The sequence below is a fragment of the Gymnodraco acuticeps genome, unplaced genomic scaffold, assembly GCF_902827175.1.
Source record: "Gymnodraco acuticeps unplaced genomic scaffold, fGymAcu1.1, whole genome shotgun sequence".
NCBI classification, from domain to species: Eukaryota; Metazoa; Chordata; class Actinopteri; order Perciformes; family Bathydraconidae; genus Gymnodraco; species Gymnodraco acuticeps.
The window spans coordinates 95892-118211 of NW_022990957.1; the positions used below are offsets into that span (position 1 = coordinate 95892).

The window sequence follows — 22320 nt, forward strand, 5'->3', positions numbered from 1 at the left end:
ACTGCTGATGGAAAATAGAGAAGAGGCCGGGAAAACAAGAATGACAATGCTTCTGTTTCTGACAGGTAGTTGTCAGACGTAATGACTGTTCCCCACACATGTTTTTATCTGCCAGCTGTCCAGAAGCAGCACAAAACCCAACCAACGTCAGCCCCCCTTTCTGGTCTGGCTTCCTCCTTTTTCATCTCTGTCATCTGCCATCTCTCCTTTCTCTCCGGCTTCTTATCTGTATGCCAATCCCATCATCTTCCCTCCCTCTCCCCCCATTTATCTTCGCTCTGATTATGTGCCTTGCTTCTCTCTCTTGCCTCCCATCTCCTGTGTTTTCTCTTCCTTGCCAGCCTCTAAATAGATGTCGTCTGTACTCCGCCAAACCTCAGCTGGCTGGTTAAACTGATTGACATTACAGTGTTGTGAAATGTAGCCAATATATTACGCATACAACAGGAACACACACACACACACACACACACACACACACACACACACACACACACTCTCATCGGGAGGTGACGGACTGATGGCAAAGTGCATTGTGTTCATCAGAGAGTTTTAATTTCACGTCACATAGTCACTATAACACACAACACAATATTGGCACTTTCTCAAAAGCAACGAGGACAATACAAAATAGAATAAGCTCCAATAAACATTTAGCAGTCTCTTATTTACACTTGATTGAATCTCATGAAGGAGGGGGAAGACCAGGAGGAGTTGTGGATAGGTGAGAAGAGATGTCTATTTGATGGGTGAGTCCAGAATCTCCTCATACTCCTCCCTTTGACGCCGCCCTCCCCCACGAGCCGGGAGCAGCTTTATCGCCACCAGCCAACCGACGCTGAGGATGACCATCACGTTCCCGACCACCTCCGGCGCGGTGGGAGCCAAAGGCAGCATGGCCAGATGCAGCAGCATGGCCACAGGTACCTCCAGACTTTGAGAGGCGGACACCAGCGCCGGGTGGAGCCGGGTGAGGGCGTGCGTCATCCCCAGGAAGGCTGCGACCGAGCAGGCAGCCAGGCCCAGCACCAGGCCCCAGGCTTCAGCACTCATGGGCCAGGACCAGCCCTCCTGAAGCAGAAACAAGGAGGCCGGGGCGAGCAGGCAGCCTGTCCAGCTCACTGTGAACAGAGCTGTGCCCACGCCCACCCTCTCCTTCAGGGAGCGGTAACCCACCAGAGCCAGAGCCATCCACAGCCCCGCAAGAGCCGAGAGAGACCATCCGAACGCACCCCGCCAGAACTTCACCGGGTCAGTCTGTGAATCTGAATTGCTCTCGTCTGCCGTGGGAAGTAAGACTAGCCCCAAACCACAGAGTCCTGCCGCTATGGTGATCCCATCAGCCAATCCCAGCCTCTCCTCCAAGAGCAGGAAGGCCAGGATCGCCGACAGCGCCGTGGTCGCCAGGCGCCAGGTCGTGGTGCCGTCTCCGGGAGAAACGAAGGTGAGGGAGGCGTAGGCGCAGCAGAGGGAGAGAGAGTAGGCCACGCCGTAACACAGCAGGCGGAGATGGTAGCCCTGTGGTCCGAACGGGTTCTCCCCCCTGTGCAGCGGGACCGCCACTGAGACCAGCTGCACGATGGATCTAACCAAAAGCAGAAACAGGGGACCGAGGCTGAAGCGTTCGGAGGCCAGGCGGGTCAGAACAATCAAACATCCGTGAGCCAGCGCCGCACCTAGCAGTCCCACCCAGGTGAGCCGGGACGCAGACACAGACGCCTCCCCGAAACTGGCCAGCTGCTCCCCTACTCCTTTCCCAGAAGCCTTTGCTGCTCTGGCTCCCCCCTCACTCCCCTCTGCTCCCCCGAGAGTTTGAAGCTTGTTAGCCGTGTCCTTTTCTTTGGAGCCGAACAAAGTCAGACGCCACTTCCTGCTCTCCGTCAGCTGCTTCTTGTCTGACGTCTCCTCCAGGAAGGAGCCAAAGTCCTCGAAAGACGGAGCATCATCGTAGCCCTCGTCCCCCGGTTGAGGGAAGTGTGTGTGTACTCCGGGTTGAGAGGAGTAAGGGGCCTGCGTGGCGTATTTGGCAGTGACGGTGTGAGGGTGGATCTTTACTCTCTTCTTGGAGGTGTTCAGGAGGTGAGTGGACTCCATTTTCAAAGGTGCAGTGACGGCAGGCACCTGCGAGGAAGGGTGAAGGACACTTTTAGAGCCACATACATACAGGATATATTTTTAAACTCCTGCAAATCCTCTCTCCGCTTTCTCCCTCACACTGTCCCTCTCTGGGTTGCAGCATCATATCTTATATATCTTTAATATCCAGGATAATAATAGCAGTGACTCACATCTCCCCATGTGCATGCGTGTTTGGCACAGATTGTACGTAAGCTCTGCCCATCATGAGTTTTAATTGTTTTTTCTGCTTAATCAGAGTTCACATTAAGTTAAAGGGGACCTATCATGCAAAATGCACTTTTGTACGTCTTTTAGACATGAATATGTGTCCCCGGTGGGTCAGGGAACTCACCAAGTGTCAGAAAACACAACCCTCTCTCTTTTCCTCCATACCCAAATCTCTAAAAACAGGGCTGTAACGGAGCCGATCCAGACTGATACAGATTTGAAATTGTTCTGACGTCAGAAACAAGGAGCTCCGCCTATATGGGCAACTCTCCACCTATCAGGGGAATGAGAGGTTGCGTGGCATGGTAACAGCATGGTAACATGACGCTCGTGCCTCGCCCCCCTCCTTTGCAGGGGGGCGTGGTCAGCTGCAGCTCATTTGCCACAGAATCAGCCCTTGTGAAGACAGGGCTGGAATAGAGCAAATAGAGCGAAATGAGGCATGGCTAAAATGCATGATCTGTTTGGTATTTTGAAAAAAAAACTTCACAGACATGTTTTATATAGGTATGGCCCTACAATATATTATTCAAATATAGCATGATAGGTCCACTTTAATATTAGCAGAGCCATAATGGAAGGAAAACAACATTATCACACTCTTAGTCTTAATGGATAACATGACCTTCAAGGGTTGATAGAGACTGTTTGCAATGTCGGTTACGTAAGCAAGTGCTTCCTGCCTCATTTGTCTGTTATCTCTCTCTTTCTCTTCCAATGTATTGTCTCTTGCCAGAGGCTGTATATTTAGGCAAGGAGTATAAGAGGAAGAAGAAGAACTGTTATTGAAATGTTCAGCCTGTCAAAACATTAGATATGTCAGTTTTTAAATAAATAGCAATTGAATCCCAGGTGCACATTATGTCTAATCTAATACCTCCTCCTCCTTAATCTCCCTCCCCTTCTGTAATTCATGTCTCCATCTCTAACTTTTCCCTTCAAGGTCCTGCTCCATGGATGACTAACTTTTAACTGAGGTAGTAATAGCTCTCTGCAGCAGAGTAATATGGCTATGCAGGTGCTGTACGGCACACACCCACTGCTGCATTTCAGGTTGTAAAACACTCAGCAGTCCACTGGTTTCTCTGGGAAAGGGGAATACTTCCCGATTGCACAATCTTTATTCATGCAAAGGCACATGAAGCGTAGCGCTCAGTTATTATCTTGGTATACCTGTATCTACATAATCAATCTAACATGTTCACAATGGCAATGCTAACAGGCGGATGCAGGTATGTTCACTTACTATAACTACCATATATATACTAGGCTACTCACTGTAGTGCTACCTATCATCTGTTTCCCATGAATAACCTATCCCTATCATTTGTGTGCACTTTAAAGGTGGAGTAGGTAAGTTTGAGAAACCGGCTCGAGATACACTTTTTGTTATATTCCATGGAATGCTCTTAACATCCCGATAGCAATGAATATCTTAAGTGCTTTGACAAAAAATCCATGAAAGATGTCATCTGTGTAAGCCGTGGCGCTGTAAAAAAGCACGACCAATCATCTGAGCCGGCCCGGCTAAAGTAACTGGATGGCCTACCTGCCTGTCAGCCTTCCATCTGTGCACAAACTTATCTCGTGCCCTCATTGGTCATGTGCGCGTTCGTGTGTGTTGGAGGAGGGGCTCTGTAAGGAAGTGGCAGATTTTTCTGATCGCACTTGAGCTGGTTTCTCCAAAATGACCTACCCCACCTTTAATTGTCTTCTCCATGATAATATGTTTGTGTTTCTATCATGTTCTGTTGCTTTTACCTCTTAGGATATTTAACAAATCGTACGGTGTCCTTGGGTGTCATGAAAGGCGCATTAAATCAAATGTATTATTATTATTATTATACCAGCATGATTAAGTTAGATTATTAATACAAAGTACGGCTGAGGCTGATGGTATAAATGGATAGTAAAATGAGTTTGGATGGTATTTGTTTACAAAGTATTGAACGAATCGAACTCTCAACTGATGATGGCAAACAATTAAAAGTTAAGGGATTACACAAGGGATTACAACTCATCCTAAGGGGAAAATGGATGTCTATTTCACTGCAACATATCCAATAGTTTTACACACATCGCTAAAGTCAAGCCCATGATGGTACTAGAGGAGAAGATTATCAAAGTACTGCAGGCAGAGCAGAAAGCAGGTAGTTGTGGCAGCTCACTGCTGTTTCTCCCATCGTTGGTGGTGCAGTTTTGATTTGGAAGGAAACGGGGAAAGCTTTGAATTAGTGGTTGCCTGTGTGGCCTGGAGGTGTGGAGTCTCTCCTCGAATCAGCCTGAATTGCGCTGTTATAAATTACACAGAAGGGTCATGCTGTGAGTGCTGCTATAGCAAAGAGCTCAGGAACTATTACAGTATGTGTTTAAGGGAAATTGTGCTTTTTTTTAATGAATTTAATTTGAAAGGAACATTTACTCTACGCTAAAATGAAGCATGAATCAGGGTTGAATGGAAAATGTGTCAAACTTCACAGCTCGCTGAATAAAATGAATGAAAAAAAAGACGAGTTTGCATAGATGACATTTCAGAGGATCTAGTCGTTTATACCACCAAAGGTTAGAGGACACCCGATCTGCGGCTCTGTGAAAACACAAAGAGCGTAAAGAGGCCAGGATGTTCCAGTCGGACTCCTCTCAGTAGTATTTACTGATCAGGATTGATGCAGCTCGCCTCTGCAATGCTGCTGCTGCTGCTTCCACTCTGCTGCTCTCAAAAGCTTGTTCACACCTTACACAACCTTAAAAAAAACCTGCACACTGTCCACCTTGTCTATTTACATGTATCTTCTTCTATATCTGAATTGAAACGAAAATAGTATTGGGCTGTTTGAAGGCAATTCTCTTTAGAAATACTATACTGCCAAAACGTCTAAAAACATTGTGTGGTTGTTTACTTTTCTCAAGTGAGACTGACTAGAGCTAATATTTGCATCATATATCCTTTTGAAGGTCCATATAGTAGGCTATAGGTGTGCGTGTGCGCGTGTGTGTGTGGCATGTGATGTGTTTTAAACAGTAGGCACTGTATGAGGGAGATGTTATGTCAAGGTTATCAAGGTTCCTCAGTAATGCGCCCCTGAGGGTACACACACACACACACACACACACACAGTTTAGATCCAATTACATTGTCATTTACATCATTCATACAACAGCAAATAGCTGCTAGTCCCTGACTACATGACACCTGCACATGCACGTGTAATGGCCCCCGTCACACTGAGGGTCTTTTTAAGCGTCCACCGACAGCATGTCTGCATGTCTGATTGTTTATTCTACAGTGACAGCCTGATCCGTAACCCATGACGAAATCTTGAATGGACATAAGCGCGCGCTCGCTCACGCTCACATTGGCACACGGGAGCTCAATCAATGATCCCGGTTGAGTCCTTCCCAATTAGTAACCCGCTGTAATCCCGTGATATTGCATTAGGTCGTTCAATCGATAAACTGACGTGTGGGTTATTTATAGCCATGTTTAAAAAATATATATATCCTCCTTGATCTCAACTCACCTGCTTTCGAGCGGAAGGTTGAACTTCACTCTCGGTCAGTCTCAGTCATTTACCGAGCATCTCCAAAGCTCCATCACCCATTATTGGCCATATGTTCTTCTCCTTCCTCTGCTGCTCCCCTCCTCTTTCTCCTGCGACAATCGATAGTCTCCTCAAGGGCACCGCGACACGCCTCAGGCCGGCCAGCTCACTGCTCTCTGCTCTCTGCGGGGGGGAGACGTGTGTTTTATGGCATCCTGCTGCTCGTCCATCACGCTCTGAGCACTGATACAGATGCTCCTCCTCAGCTTGATCAAGAAAGAGAAATGGAGAGAAAGGGGGGAGAGGAGGGAGGGCTAATCATAACGTCTGAGCATGCGTGATATCCACTGAGCACCAGCATGTATCATTGCATGTTATCTGTCATCCCCTAATGATGAACCTCGTGAGTGCTTTTGCCTCATTGAATATACTTTACTTCTGTGTCTGATGTAAGACAAATAATTACATTGTTTTTTCCCTCTCTCTTCTTTTTTATGTTGCTATGATGCAAAATGAGTTGTACTCTTATTTATTGCAAATGAGTTTGGTAATATGCAACATTAAGCTACAAAATGTAAACCAGGTTCTGCATTTCTACTTCATCTTAGGGACCAATGTTTAAAACTTCACAAGATAAGATTCTCCTGTGCCCTAATGGTAAAAAAAAAATGCAAACATTTCTCCTTAATGTGTTCAATTAAAGGTCACCTATTATGCAAAATCCACATTTTCATGTCTTTGCTACATAAACATCCTCTCTGTGTAAAGAGATTCTGAAAGTTTCACGAAAAAAGATTCTCTCTCTTATAAAAACCTGTCTGAAAATGAGCTGATCAGATTTTGGCCACTTTATGATGTCATAACGATCTTTTGGCTTGTGTAACCATTAGCCAATCACCAACCAAGGAAGGTGAGTTTTCAGTCTGCGCTGGAAGATGTGTAAGCTTTCTGCTGTCCTGATGTCAATGGGGAGCTCATTCCACCATCTTGGAGCCAGGACAGCAAACCCACGTGTTTTTGCTGATGGGAACTTGGGTCCCCCTCGCAGTGTGGGTGCAGCGAGCCGTTTGGCTGATGCAGAGCGGAGTGCACGTGCTGGGGTGTACAGTTTAACCATGTCCTGGATGTAGGAAGGGCCAGATCCATTCGCAGGGCTGAAACAGAGGGGATTATGGGTAATGCTGCAATGATCTGTTTGGTGTTTGGAGCCAAACACTTCAGAGACATATTTTGTATATATCTGAGACCTGTAATATATTGATGAAAAACAGTATAATAGGGGACCTTTAAGATAATTGTTATGATATAACATACATACATGCTTTTTCAGACATTACAGTGCTTCCAACTTTGTGGTGACAGTTTAGGGAAGAGTCTTTCTTGTTTCAACATGACAAAACCATAAAGAAATGATTTTTTCTTTTTACCCTTTGGTGTGGAACAACTTGACGGTCCTGCGCAGAGCCCTGACTTCAACTACATCTAAAACTACGAGATAAAATAAAACAACGACTGGAAGCCAAGCCTTAAAGTCCGACACCATAGAGTGGTGCAGTGACGAGTCCTAAAACCCGGAAGTGAGTTAGCATTTGACCACTTCCGGTTCCCTCGTCTCAGAGCCAATGGGTTTTCTCCATAGGACTTTGGAACATAGCTTGAAATAAGGTCTGTGGTTGAGACACATTTAAGAGACGGATCACGTTTTGTTCTACGACATTAAATACATCAGCAGTGACCCCACTGGTGGTTTTTGAAGAGTTTACGTGTCTGAAAAACGATGGTTGTTACCAAGTGGCTGAATAGGACTACGGAAGTTGTCGAGGCCGTTGTACGTCATTACACCGAACACTTAAACACTCCCGCTAAGTTTGTTTGCCCTGGTCTGCTTGAAAGCAAGTACCTGCCACCTGCAAACTGTTCAAACAAAAGCTTCTACTTTTTGAATCTGTATTTTTTAATATTGATCTTAAGTTGTCATGACGGTGAAGTCGTGCGACCCTGCTGTACTCGGCTGTAGTTCGTTTATAGCATAACGTTAGCATTTTGCTTCTAGCGATTAGATTTATGATTAGAAAATTATAAAAGTAGGGTAGACATGGAGATTATCCGGCAGAACAAAACGTGCATTTATCAAACAGGTTCGTTTTCCACACATCTTATTTTTTACAATATTCCAAAATCCTATGGAGAAATGCCATTGCTTTTTGTCGAGGGAACTCATGTGCAGTTTACGTCCGGGTCGGCCTACACAAATACGTCATCCCTGCATCACTCTATGGGCATCCCAGATTAATCAATGGAAGAAACATCTTGTGTAAGTGTCAACAATATGTTAACAATTACAGATTGGTTTAATCTTTCTGTGCCTGACCACATACTTGTATTCATGCAATGTAAGGTTAAAAGCAGTGAAGGTGAGAGGGGATTTAATGACGCAGATATCGACAGAGTTTGTCTCACAAACATCCCCCACACTTTCATCTTTTTGCAACCTGACAGTAATAGCTTTGACATTTTTTCCGCCGTAGCGCTCGTGTGCCCTGCCCCGTCTCCAGCTGTATTAACCTTTGCCAAATGCTGCAGGGTTCACTGTTGTTAGACTGGACTAATTAATACCAGCAACACTTCCTGGATCAACCTGTCTCTGCACTGCATGTTTTTCTTTTGAGATATCTGTGGTGTCTCTAAATGAGAGAGTGGGCAGGTTTCCTTGCCTAACTAATTACACTTGGTGATTTCTCTAATTACCCCTTCAGGGATGAGGGTATGTCAAAGTAGTTATCTCTGTCAACAGAACGGTTCTAAACTTGGAAACAATTATATTTCATCTGCGCTGTTGACGTTTATCTAGTATTGACTGTTGTAATTAGGCAACTGCAGCAGCAAGCGAACATTTGCCTAATTACACATTAGGCAGACACAAAGCAATGTTAGTATCTATTTGGAATGATGTCTCTGGCCACCAGACAAATGTAAGTCTAATATACATTCCCCTTCAAGCTCTGGTTTAGCCTTTTATAACAAATGTGGGGAGTTTTCTGTCTATTTAGCTGCTATATTCTTTCCTATGTTGCTAATAGCTTACTTATTCTCTCTACTGTTTGGCACTGAGCAGGAAGTTGGGGTTTTTAAGGATTGACACCCTAAAATAGCTCAAAAGACATAGTAAATACAAATAGTAAAGCCATACAACAAAATCAAAGAGTTCATTTTGACATCGCTGACATAAAAATATTGATAAGTGCAGCTTTAAGTTGTTAATGTCAGGGTTGAGTGAAGCAGGCAGGACCCAAATGCAGATTTCAACAGAAAATACCTTTATTTCAAGGCTAATGTACAAACAGAACTCTTCCCTGTGAACACAGTCAAGACAAACAAGGATCACACAAAGACTAACAGGAAAAAACAAACCTAAATGCACACAGGACTAATCAAAGAAACAAGAGACAGGTGAGGAGGGAGGAGAAAACACAGGGGCACCAGGTGAACACAATCAGGAAATCAGACACAGGAGGGCAAACACAGAGACAGGAATCAACAGACAAGACAGGGGCTGAAGTCGAATAGTCCATTTAGCTTAGGAACCTTCCTAACGGAGTGAAATGACCCGGAATTCACTCAGTGGCAGCCATGATAAGTGCCGTTCGAATTCTCTAGAATGATAGGAAAGGAGGTTTCAAACTTCCTTTATAACCTCCTTTAGCTTAGGAACCACTGGACCTCCCTAACCGAAAGGAGAGGAGAAAATGCGGCCACACAATGCCTTGCAGCCGCAGCATTTGCGTCACACAACAGTCGGCCGTTCACGGAAACAAACGATTATGACCGAGAAATGATATCATGAAAGTTACGGTGGCACTGGTGTGCCGTGAGGCAAGTCCGGATGTGCCGTGGGATTTTGTGACAACCATACGTTATTATTGCAATATACAAAAATAACATTTATTAAATGTACTACATCAGTACTCTGTAGGTTTATATGTACGTAATCTGCGCGACTTGTGCGTCCACATCTCCACGTGCAGTGCTGCATAAACATGGCTGAGTCAGCGATAACTTTCGAGGGGTGGAGGTATGCCCATTATGTTCATCCGAAGGATATACAGGAATGTGACGGTGAGGTGCAAACTGTGTCCAGGCCAGAAGCTGTTATCCACTGCTGTAAACACCACGTGGTCAAACCTCAACACACACCTGCAAAGAACACATGCTAAAGTGAAGCTACCACCCACGCTATTTGTTGTTTGTTTGACTGACAAAGACATTAGAGTCCTACGGGAGTCACGAGGGAGGCAAAGAGGAGGCAAATCCTACTTTGATTGAGCTAAGTATCGTTGGCGTTTTTAATTTTTACTTTTGTTGTTTAGCCCCTCATGCTATAATCATGTGTATTTTCTCCATTCCTGTTCATGTGTCTTCTCGCAATTATCACTGGCCCCGTGTATCTCGTAATCGATATAACCGGCCTGCTCTCGTCTATCCCACGTGCTCCACTGAGATCCAACATCTAGTTTCAGGTGGCCTGTGGAACTGCCAGTCAGCTGTTCCTAAGGCTGACTTCATCTCTGGCTACGCCTCCCTGCATTCTCTGGATTTCCTTGCTCTCACTGAGACCTGGATTACTCCATCCAACACATCCACCCCAGCAGCTCTCTCCACTGCATATTCCTTCTCCCATACACCCAGACCCACTGGCAGAGGAGGTGGCACTGGTCTCCTGCTCTCTCCCAAATGGAGCTTTTCCCTCTTCAAGCTACCTAACTTCACTCCTTCCACCTTTGAGTTCCATGCCGTCACAGTAACCCATCCTATACAGTTAACCATTGTTGTTCTCTACCGTCCACCAGGCGCCTTGGGGGACTTCTTGGAGGAATTAGATCATCTCCTCTCACACATCCCTGAAACTGGCCCTCCCGCTGTACTTCTCGGAGACTTCAACCTCCAGATGGGGAAGATAGACGAACTAACATCTCTGTTAACCGCCTTTGCTTTCTCACTCTCTCCGTCCCCACCGACTCATAAAGCTGGCAATGTCCTTGATCTCATATTCTCAAGGAACTGCGCTACTTCTAACCTCTCTGTAAACCCGCTCCACACATCCGATCACTTCTTCATTTCATTCTCTCTATCCATTTCCAAACATAACAAACTAATCTCTTCCCATCCTACACTTGTCCGCCGTAACCTTCGCTCCCTCTCTCCCTCTACCTTTGCCTCGTCGGTGCTCTCAGCCCTCCCTTCCTCTGATTCGTTCCAACTACTGCCTCCAAACTCTGCTGCAGAAACTCTCCTCTCTACTCTCTCATCCACTCTGGACTCGCTCTGTCCTCTGACATCTCGGCAGGCTCGTCAGTCCCCTCCGGCTCCCTGGCTAAATGATGCACTGCGTGCTAATAGAACCGTCCTTAGGGCAGCAGAGCGGAAATGGTGGAAATCCAAACACCGTGACGACCTCCTAACCTATCAAGCTCTCCTCTCCTCTTTCTCTGCTTCGATCTCTCAGGCAAAAAGCACTTTCTTTCAAGATAAGATCCAATCTTCCTATTCCAATCCTAAAAAACTATTTTCCATCTTCTCAACCCTCTTGGACCCTCCAAAAGCTCCTCCCCCCTCCTCACTTCTGTCAAGCGACTTTGTTACCCACTTTGAAAAAAAGGTTAATGATATTCGCTCTTCTTTTTCTGACTCACCTTTACTCACCGCTGGGTCACCAGACCTTCCTTCCACCAACACACTAACCTCCTTTTCCCCTCTCTCTCCAAGTGAGGTTCTTACCCTCATTACCTCTGCCCGCCCTACCACCTGTCCTCTGGACCCTATCCCTTCAAACCTCCTTCAGACTATCGCTCCTGATATTCTACCGTTTCTCACCCATTTCATCAACACTTCTCTAACTTCTGGTCACTTTCCAAACAGTCTCAAGGAGGCAAGAGTAAACCCTCTCCTAAAGAAACCCACTCTCAACCCGTCTGATGTTATAAACTACAGGCCTGTCTCTCTCCTCCCGTTCCTGTCTAAATCACTTGAACGCGCTGTCTTTAAACAACTCTCCTGTTATCTCAATCAGAACAACCTTCTGGATCCGCACCAGTCTGGTTTCAAGGCAGGTCACTCCACAGAAACTGCTCTCATTGCTGTCACTGAGGAACTGCACACTGCCAAAACTGCATCCCTCTCCTCTGTCATCATCCTGTTGGACCTGTCTGCTGCATTCGACACGGTGAATCATCAGATCCTCCTTCGCACTCTCCAAAAACTTGGAGTTTCAGGCTCTGCACTTTCCCTCCTCACCTCATACCTGAAAGACCATACCTACAGGGTGACTTGGAGAGGGTCTGAGTCCGACCCTTGTCAATTAACTACGGGGGTCCCTCAGGGCTCTGTTCTTGGTCCCCTCCTCTTCTCCTTGTACACAAACTCGCTCGGATCAGTCATTAGCCCGCATGGTTTTTCTTACCACTGCTACGCTGACGACACCCAATTAATTCTGTCCTTTCCCCGCTCAGAGACCCAGGTCGTCGCACGCATCTCTGCTTGTCTAGCTGACATCTCTCAGTGGATGTCTGCTCACCACCTCAAGCTCAACCTTGACAAGACTGAGCTGCTCTTCCTCCCGGGAAAAGATTGTCCAACTCTTGACCTGACAATCAACATCGGCACCTCAGTTGTTTCCCCGACTCAGACTGCAAGGAATCTGGGTGTGACCCTAGATAACAACCTGTCCTTCACTGCAAACATCGCTGCTACAACCCGTTGCTGCAGATACACGCTTTACAACATCAGGAAGATACGTCCCCAGCTGACTCAGAAAGCGACTCAGGTTCTGGTCCAGGCTCTCGTCATCTCACGCCTAGACTACTGCAACTCCCTCCTGGCTGGTCTACCTGCATGTGCCATCCGACCTCTGCAGCTCATCCAGAATGCAGCGGCTCGTCTGGTTTTCAACCTTCCTAAATTCTCCCACACCACTCCGCTCCTCTGCTCCCTTCACTGGCTTCCGGTAACTGCTAGAATCCACTTCAAGACACTGGTACTTGCTTACCGTGCTGCGAATGGATCTGGCCCTTCCTACATCCAGGACATGGTTAAACCGTACACCCCAGCGCGTGCACTACGCTCTGCATCAGCCAAACGACTCGTTGCGCCCTCGCTGCGAGGGGGACCCAAGTTCCCATCGGCGAAAACACGTGGGTTTGCTATCCTGGCTCCAAGATGGTGGAATGAGCTCCCCATTGACATCAGGACGGCAGATAGCTTGCACATCTTCCGGCGCAAACTGAAAACTCATCTCTTTCGACTCCACTTCGAGCGTTAGAACGATTAACGAAGCACTTTTATACCAATAAAGGACTGGATTACCTAAAGCCAGTTGAGTAGCACTTGAAATGTTTGGCTCTATGAAACCTGATATACTTATATGATTCTGTTTTCTTCAAGGTTGTGTCTTCCTGGTCGAATGTACTTATTGTAAGTCGCTTTGGACAAAAGCGTCAGCTAAATGCAATGTAATGTAATGTTTATATCACGTAGTCTGTTCTTCTTCTCTGTCTTCCGGTTGTTGCCTGTTTTGAATGACAAATACACACTACCGCCGCCTGCTGGTAAGGAGAGTTATTGCCACTCACGCATGCGCAGTTCGTACGTGCTCGGCGAGTAAAGTCACGAGTAAAGTAACGAGTTACTTTATGTAGATAGTAACGAAGTAGTGTAATATATAACTTCTTTTTTTTTTTTTTTAAGTAATATGTAATATATTTTTAAAAAATAGTAACGACCCCATCTCTGGAGTTGGCGTTCTCTACTCTGGTTTACATGAAGAACAACAGGAGGTCACGGCTCTGTTGAACAGGACTTGCGAGTGGCCCTCTCCTCAGTGACACCAAGGATTAAACAAATCTGCGCGCCCCGACATGCACATGTATCTCACTAATTTGTAAGTCGGCAAAAATATTTACAATAGCACATGTTTCAATGTTGATTGCTGAAATGTTACATTTATAATTTGTAGTTCAGGACCATGGACAATGCAGCTTCCTTGCATTGACAGTTGTCTGTGCTGAATTTCTGCTGAGTTTCCTTTGCCTCATTTTTAATGTTGTGACCTGTCTGGTTTAAATGAGTGTGTTGCTGCTTTGATGAAGCCTAATTTGATAAAGTTTCAAATTAATTTCTGAAATATTTCGTTAATAAATATTTCATGAGTAATATAGTTGTCTTTGTCACATTTTATTTGGCATTAGTAAATAATTATGCACATTTACAGATATTTTACATGATATGAGTGATAACACGTGTTATAAGGGCTATTTTGCACAATAGGTGTGCCTTGAGATTTTTACTTGTCCTTTGGTGTGCACAAAAAGTTTGGGAACCACTGCTTTAGAGAATCCGAATGCACTTTCACTTTCCGACGTGTTTATGATGCGCCAGCGGACGTCATGAATGTGCGTCTGCTGCTGTGGGGAAACTATGGAAACTACAGTTTTCTATACAGCGGACTACAACATGGATGTTTAATAAGAACGAGGGACTACTGTAAACTCATCTAGAGACTCTGCACCGTGCTCTGATGCTGTTGCTTTATGAACGTGGACAACAGAGAAACATATTCTTCATGACCAAAGTTGGAATTGAAATAAAAAAGGAAAGTGAAACTTATGCTCGTCACCCTCTCCCTCAGGTCCACATTAATACAAATTATCCCAATATCTTAAAATCAATACAAATGTATTTATTATAAACGTTAGTCCTTAACATATATCACTGTGTATATCACCATTCAAACATCTTTTAAAAGTTGAACAAACCCCACACAGCTCAGTAAAGACTGTGAAATGTTGACTTTATTTGATCTTTATTCATATTTCTCTTTTTGATTATAATACTGATGAACGTTCAGAAAAAAGCACTTTGGCAACTTACCACATACGTTTTAAAATGCTTAATAAGCACCGTAACTTTCATGATATCATTTCTCGGTCATAATCGGTTGTTTCCGTGAACGGCCGACTGTTGTGATGGCAAATGCTGCGGCTGCAATGCATTGTGGGGCAGCATTTTCTCCTCTCCTTTCGGTAAGGGAGGTCCAGTGGTTCCTAAGCTAAAGGAGGTTATAAAGAAAGTTTGAAACCTCCTTTCCTTTCATTTGGAGAATTCGAACGGCACTTATCATGGCTGCCAGTGACGTACTTCCGGGTCATTTCACTCCGTTAGGAAGGTTCCTAAGCTAAATGGACTATTGGAATGCAACCTAGGAGCTGATTTTTAAACTATCCGACCGCAACCAGGGGGTGAACACTTTTCAAAATAAAACAGGAAACTAGAGACAGACAAAACACAACACAGACAGACCGTGACAGTTAAATTATTAAACATTTTGCACTGCGGCTGAAAACTTAAGATCTGCAATTCAATCAATAGTCAACACATGTTATTATGTTAATTAAATGAAGCCACCCATTTGAAACCCATTATCTGCCAGCAATGTATTGCCATGCAACAATGCGCTCAAGATCTGATGTCTAGTTGGAACATGCTGTAACAGGAATAGTGGATTTTAATTTTGCTATTTTTTCAGATGCAGCTAAAAATAACGACCTTGCTCTTTCAGAAACAGAATTGGGTGTTATTCTCGTGAGCCCCGTTCTCCTTAAAAATCTTGAACAGCACTGTGTAAATCAACGACGCCAGACTGTACATTTATACTGTTTATTTATTCAACACAACGCGGCTGATGTTCTCACATAATTGTCCTGGAAATGCTGCCAAAATTGGCTGTTGAAAATGAGTTCAATATGGTCGAATTGAGCACTAATAGAACAAATGTACTTTCCCTCAGGCTATTTTTATGATGGCCTCGCTCGAAGAAATGAACTGTGGTCGAGAATTCAACTGACTGCGTGTCTTTCTTTCTTTCTCTCTTTTATCACCCGTACAATTGCTTTATATGTCTCTGAGGATAAGGGGGAATATCTAGTGTTTCCATGGTTACAGTGAATAAGAGTGCATCGGACCCATCTATTTAGGGCGCTTTTTAAATCCCATCCACTACTGTGCACGCCGGCTTTTTGGTAATAGGTTCATCATATCCAGACTGCAAGGAGGAGTTGGTGACATGCTGTGATGAGAATATGCTAAAGAGGGCAGAGATGAGCTGACAGCGGGGGGGGGGGGGGGGGGGGGGGTCTGAGGAGATGTAGTGGAGACTGGAGAGAAGAGGGGGACGATGGATAGGTAGAGAGAGGCAGAGAGGTTTTCATATAAATTCAAGCGCATGTGAGAAGCAAAATCCAGAGGCTTGTCTCCCTCGCTGCATCTCTTGGCACGATGAAATGAATTATAGAGTAAGTTGAAGTTGCAGTTAAACTTGGGTTTTTCTTTGAGTGTCTTTCACTGTCTGCTGCATCTGTGTTCTTAAAGGGGCCATATTCTGCTCATTTTCAGGTTCATATGTGTATTTCTGGCCTCTACTGTGACATGTCTTCATGCTTTAATGTTCAAAAAGCTCTTTATTTTTCACATACTGCCATCTCTTTCACCCTTTGTCTGAAACCAGAGCCCAGTCTGCTCTGATTGGTGAGCTGGCCGGCTCTGTTGTGATTTCCCGCCCCTTATCCTATCACGCACAATGTGTTGGAGCGCTAGCCAATAGGAGCACAAGTGTTACATTGTGATGTTACTATGAAGTAAACACAGAGTCCAATGGAGGCGTTTCAGGCAGGGATTTGAGATTTTAGCCTTTGCAGAATGCACAAAAACCTATATAACAAACTACAGGAAAGAAGTATAATAGGGCCCCTTTAATCATTCTTCCTCAATCTCAAACACACACTATCTATGTCTGTTTCTAACTTATTCTACACATTAGTACAGTAGGCTGGGTATAGTTTCTCTGCCAATTTCACCCTTTTTTGACGCAGGAGGTGTGATGAATCTCAGTCTGTCAGTCACATAATACCATTCATGGGCATTTGCATTTTCAGTTTCATCAACTGTCTGTGATTTCTGTAATGAAGGGAAATGGAGGTATTGACTCATTTCCATCTAGCATCAATTAGTATTCCTCTCACTGTCGCAGGGTAATTAAAAAGGTCTGTTTTGGGCGTTCAGTGTTGTTGTGAACTATAAACAGGATATGATAATTCAAAGCTCTGGTCCTTGGATGACTAACCGCATGTTCTCATTACAGCAGGAGCTGATGAGAGCAGAAATAAGTGAACCGCCGCCTCAGACAGGACACATTCATCACCGGGTCTCTGCAGTGGAGGGGAGGAACGAGGGGTTTATAATTAGGTTATGAATTAGGTTGTAAACACTTTATTAATCATTAAAAACCATTTATAAACCAGTTCTAACATCGTTTTCATACATCAACACAGGCTCACTATTTGGCAAGATGACTAAGCCTTAGGGGTCACTAGTCTCCCCACGATACGATAATATCACGATACTTAAAGGTGGGAATTTTGGAGAAACCAGCTCGAGTGCGCTAGAATTTGAAAATACACAACCGGAAAAAATCTGCCACTTCCTTACAGAGCCCCTCCTCCAACACACACGAACGCGCACATGACCAATGAGGGCACGAGATAAGTTTGTGCACAGATGGAAGGCTGACAGGCAGGTAGGCCATCCAGTTACTTTAGCCGGGCCGGCTCAGATGATTGGTCGTACTTTTTACAGCGCCACGGCTTCCACAGATGAATTTTTTTAATGTATTTATTGTCAAAGCATTTAATGTATTTGTTGCTATCGGGATGTTAAGAGCATTCCATGGAATATAACAAAAAGTGTTTCTGAAATAAATTACATACCCCACCTTTAAGCCACGATACGATAGTATTGCGATTGTACGACATGCTAAGTATTGCGATACGATATATTGCGATATTGCAAATCACATGGGTCATATCCATGTCCGTCTTCCCTTCCTGGTTAAAAAATGTATTTGCAATATGAAGAGTTTTTATAAATAACCAATTTGTGTTCTTTGAACCTGAAAAGGAGATGGCATTGTTTTTGTTACTTTCATTGCAATTGTATGTACATGTCTTAACGTAACTTCCTGTTTTATATACGTCCATCTTTCGGAGGGATATGCTACAGTAACAGTTTATATAATAAAATATTGATACTTGGCATCCGTGTATCGATACAATATCGCCACGTAAAGTATCGTGATACTATGCTGTATCGATTATTTCCCCCACCCCTACTAAGCCTTATATTGGCTACTTAGCGAGAATCAATTCAGTGAACAACAGATACCAAGGATGCTGGCTGATGAAGAAGACGAAGTACGCTAAATAGCCAATATAAGACTTAGCAGTACAGATAAATGTGGGCTCACTATTTGGCAAGCAACCGGTCACAGTTGCCCTGTTTATCTCATGTCTTATAAAAGCTTATTAATGATTTATAAAGTGTTCACAACCTAATTAATAAATGAATTACAAACTATTTGTAAACCCTTTATAAGGGTAGTCTTATTGTAGAGTGGTATCAAAATCTCTGTAGAGATGAAGAAGGGGATAGGTTGAGGATATGAAAGGAAAATTGAGAACCTCGGCTGCTGGTGCTTGACACACAGAAGAAAAATAAAAACCTTGGCTATGTTCACTACCATCTGCGTGTGTTCCAGTGTGGGAGGCGGGTGTGACGGACGATGACTGTCTGGTTCACAAAGTGGAGTTGTGATAGACTGTGATGCTGATAATAGCATCCACCTCTCATACATAATTCATTTCATTTGTATTTGTTCCGTTCATGGTGGTGTCTTCCCATTTCGCCCCTTCCTGTTTCGCTCCTTCCCATTTCGCCCCTTTTTTACATTAGGCCACGTAAGAAATTATACTTGTTTTGCTTGGTCGTGGGTTTTAGGGTTAGGGTTAGAGTTTATAAATCTAATGATGCATCCCATGAAGCATTGCATGAAGTCTGCAAGGGCTGCATGGGACAGGGGGCGAATTGGGAAAGGGGTGAAATGGGAATAAACCGTTCATGGTATGCACAACTTAATGTATAATAATTGTTTACAAAACATGTCTCTATTAACACACCATTGACTGAAAAGGAGCAGGGAGAAGAAAATACTCTTATATTACCTGCCCCTTTCTAAAAAAAACACAAAATAAATGGAAATTCATATTTTCTTATTCACACAGGATCATAGGAAAATAAGAGGAACATGAAAAAAAAAAAAGGGGGTCACGAGAGAGACATGTGGAGAGAGTCAGAGACGGGGTGTCAGAGAGGTTGAGAGAAAAACATAAACAAATTTGTAGTGAAAACGCTGCGAGCAAGGTCAGAGTATTAAAAATAGAACAGACGTAGAACAACCACGTAATGCCTCATTGCAAGTCAACAGCCCCAGAGACGAGATAAATAAAGCAAACCTTCACTGCATGACTTTCAATACGTCAAATGAGTGTGTTTTCAAAGCACCTCTGACGCCCTCCCCCGCCTCCCTCCTTCCCTGTTTGCCCACAGATTTAGATGTTTGTCACTGCTCTTGACTTTTTGAGTGATGTAACCTGCAATTACATTGACACTACTGTATATAAAAGGGTTATTTGCTACGCTGATGACGGTACCAGACAGACTCTGTTGTCATGGTTACAACCTCTGGAAAAGTTGTTATATTATGGTAGATGCTTTGATTTATTGCGTTATGCCTGGTCTTTCGTGCATGGCCATGTTTGTGTGTGTGTAACCACAGTTTTAGCTCTCAATACTGGGGAAAGGCTATGGATCCAGACGATGCAGATATGTGGACGTCTACTGGTTACCGTTACAGTGTGTAACTCAACACTGCAGTGCATACCTAAAAAGTAAGGTGTAGTCAGAAAGAAATGCCTTCATGAGCTCAACACTGGGTGGGTTTAAGACAGATTAACAACAGTGCAAGTGTCTACAGCAGTGGTTCCCAAACTTTTTGTGCCCAAGGCACACCAAAGGACAAGTAAAAATCTCAAGGCACACCTATTGTGCAAAATAGCTCTTATAACACGTGTTATCACTCATATCATGTAAAATATCTGTAAATGTGCATAATTATTTACTAATGCCAAATAAAATGTGACAAAGACAACTATATTACTCATGAAATATTTATTAACGAAATATTTCAGAAATTAATTTGAAACTTTATCAAATTAGGCTTCATCAAAGCAACAACACACTCATTTAAACCAGACAGGTCACAAAATAAAAAATGAGGCAAAGGAAACTCAGCAGAAATTCAGCACAGAGAACTGTCAATGCAAGGAAGCTGCATTGTCCATGGTCCTGAACTACAAATTATAAATGTAACATTTCAGCAATCAGCATTGAAACATGTGCTATTGTAAATATTTTTGCCGACTTACAAATTAGTGAGATACATGTGCCTGTCGGGGCGCGCAGAATTGTTTAATCCTTGGTGGCACTGAGGAGAGGGCCACTCGCAAGTCCTGTTCAACAGAGCCGTGACCTCCTGTTGTTCTTCATGTAAATCAGAGTAGAGAACGCCAACTCCAGAGATGGGGTCGTTACTAAAAAAATGTAATATATTACATATTACTTTAAAACAAAGTAATATATTAAACTACTTCGTTACTATCTACATAAAGTAACTCGTTACTTTACTCGCTGAGCACGTACGAACTGCGCATGCGTGAGTGGCAATAACGTTCCTTACCAGCAGGCGGCGGTAGTGTGTATTTGTCATTCAAAACAGGCAACAACCGGAAGACAGAGAAGAAGGTATACGTGATATAAACAAACAACAAATAGCGTGTGCGTTAGCTTCACCTTAGCATGTGTTCTTTGCAGGTGCTTGTTGAGGTTTGACGTGGTGTTTACAGCAGTGGATAACAGCTTCTGGCCTGGACACAGTTTGCACCTCACCGTCACATTCCTGTCTATTTTTCGGACGAACTCAAAATAATGGGCAGACCTCCACCCCTCGAAAGTTATCGCTGACTCAGCCATGTTTATGCAGCACTGCACGTGGAGATGTGGACGGGCAAGTCGCGCAGATTACGTACATATAAACCTACAAAGTACTGATATAGTAAATTAAAAATTAAAAAATTGTTTTTGTGTAGTTGTATATTGCAATAATAACGTATGGTTGTCACAAAATCCCACGGCACACCCGGACTTGCCTCACGGCACACCAGTGTGCCGCGGCACACCGTTTGGGAACCACTGGTCTACAGGATGTATTTGATAGTTCATGTTGAGGATGTTGGCTCAAAGGAAGGGTGAAAAGCTTTAAAGGTCACCTATTATGCAAAATCCACTTTTTCATGTCTCTTCTACATCAACATGTATCCCCCCCTCTGTGGAAAGAAATTCTGAAAGTTTCAGGAACAAAGATTCTCTCTATTTTTGTCCTGATCCATTTATATAAAACCCTGTCTGAAAATGAGCTGATCAGATTTTGGCCACTTTATGATGTCATAACGATGTTTTGGCTTGTGTAACCATTAGCCAATCACCAACCAAGGTAACCCCAATAGAGTGGCGAAGTCACGCCCATCTACTTCCGGTCCATGGGACCTTATTTCGGAAAAATAATGTATTGAAGTCAATGGAGAGAGAAAACGTATCTTTCGATCCCGTTTGAATTGTGCCATGAATTACACATATGATGTTTGTCAATCTTAAAAAATAATTTCCATGTCAAAAAAGTCACAGTTTGTCATAAAACTGTTGAAATATAAGACTATGAAAAATACGCAACTAGAAAGACTACAAATCCCAGAGTCGCGTAAGTCATGTCACAATTGTTTTCCTCCACTAAGAGATAGCTAAAATCAGCGCCATATAGATATAATCTATCTATATGGCGCTGGCTAAGATAAGATAACTTTAACAAGATGTCTGTGTGCTTAGTACCAGGTTGTTATCATACCAGCAATGGGTCTTGCTCGTTCTTTCGCTTCCCGTCTGATGAAAGGACCAGGAGTGGCTGGATCAAGTTAGCTACCTAGCTAGCACGTTAGTTAGCATTACAGCCTTGACATTTTTATTAGCCTTGTTGCAACCTGATCTCACCAGAATGCGTGACTCCACCACGACTCCTTTACACCACAATGCGTGGTGGAGTCACGAACTTTGTTACATTTACGTGTCGGCACCACGCAAACGTTTTTTTTATTATATAGTCCCAAACGATAGCTGAGGATTCTGGGTAGTGTAGTGTCTTCTGCCATCCAAAAACTCTGAAAAAATATTTGTTTCTCCGAATCGAAGGGGGAAAATACAAAAGCATTGTACACAATTCAAACCAATAAATGTTGTGTAATTAACAAGGACAATTTGGTGTTTTTTAGTCGATGAGTAGTGCAGATATCACTGTAAAATCAATCGACAGTAAGGAGAATACTTACTTCCGGGTGTACAATTCTCCGTTATCCAATGGGAATGGACGCTCGTAATACAATAC

General features: G+C 43.8%; 1 protein-coding gene across 1 annotated transcript; it reads right to left on the reverse strand.

Annotated features, from left to right (window-relative positions):
* Positions 1-497: 497 nt before the first annotated feature.
* Positions 498-6658, reverse strand: LOC117558765 (solute carrier family 35 member G2-like). Its single transcript, XM_034235151.1, has 2 exons — positions 5868-6658; positions 498-2121 (listed from the first exon to the last, which is right to left on the reverse strand). The coding sequence occupies exon 2, from the start codon at positions 2092-2094 to the stop codon at positions 739-741; it is 1356 nt and encodes a 451-aa protein (XP_034091042.1). The 5' UTR covers positions 2095-2121; positions 5868-6658; the 3' UTR covers positions 498-738.
* Between the last annotated feature and the right edge of the window lie 15662 nt (positions 6659-22320).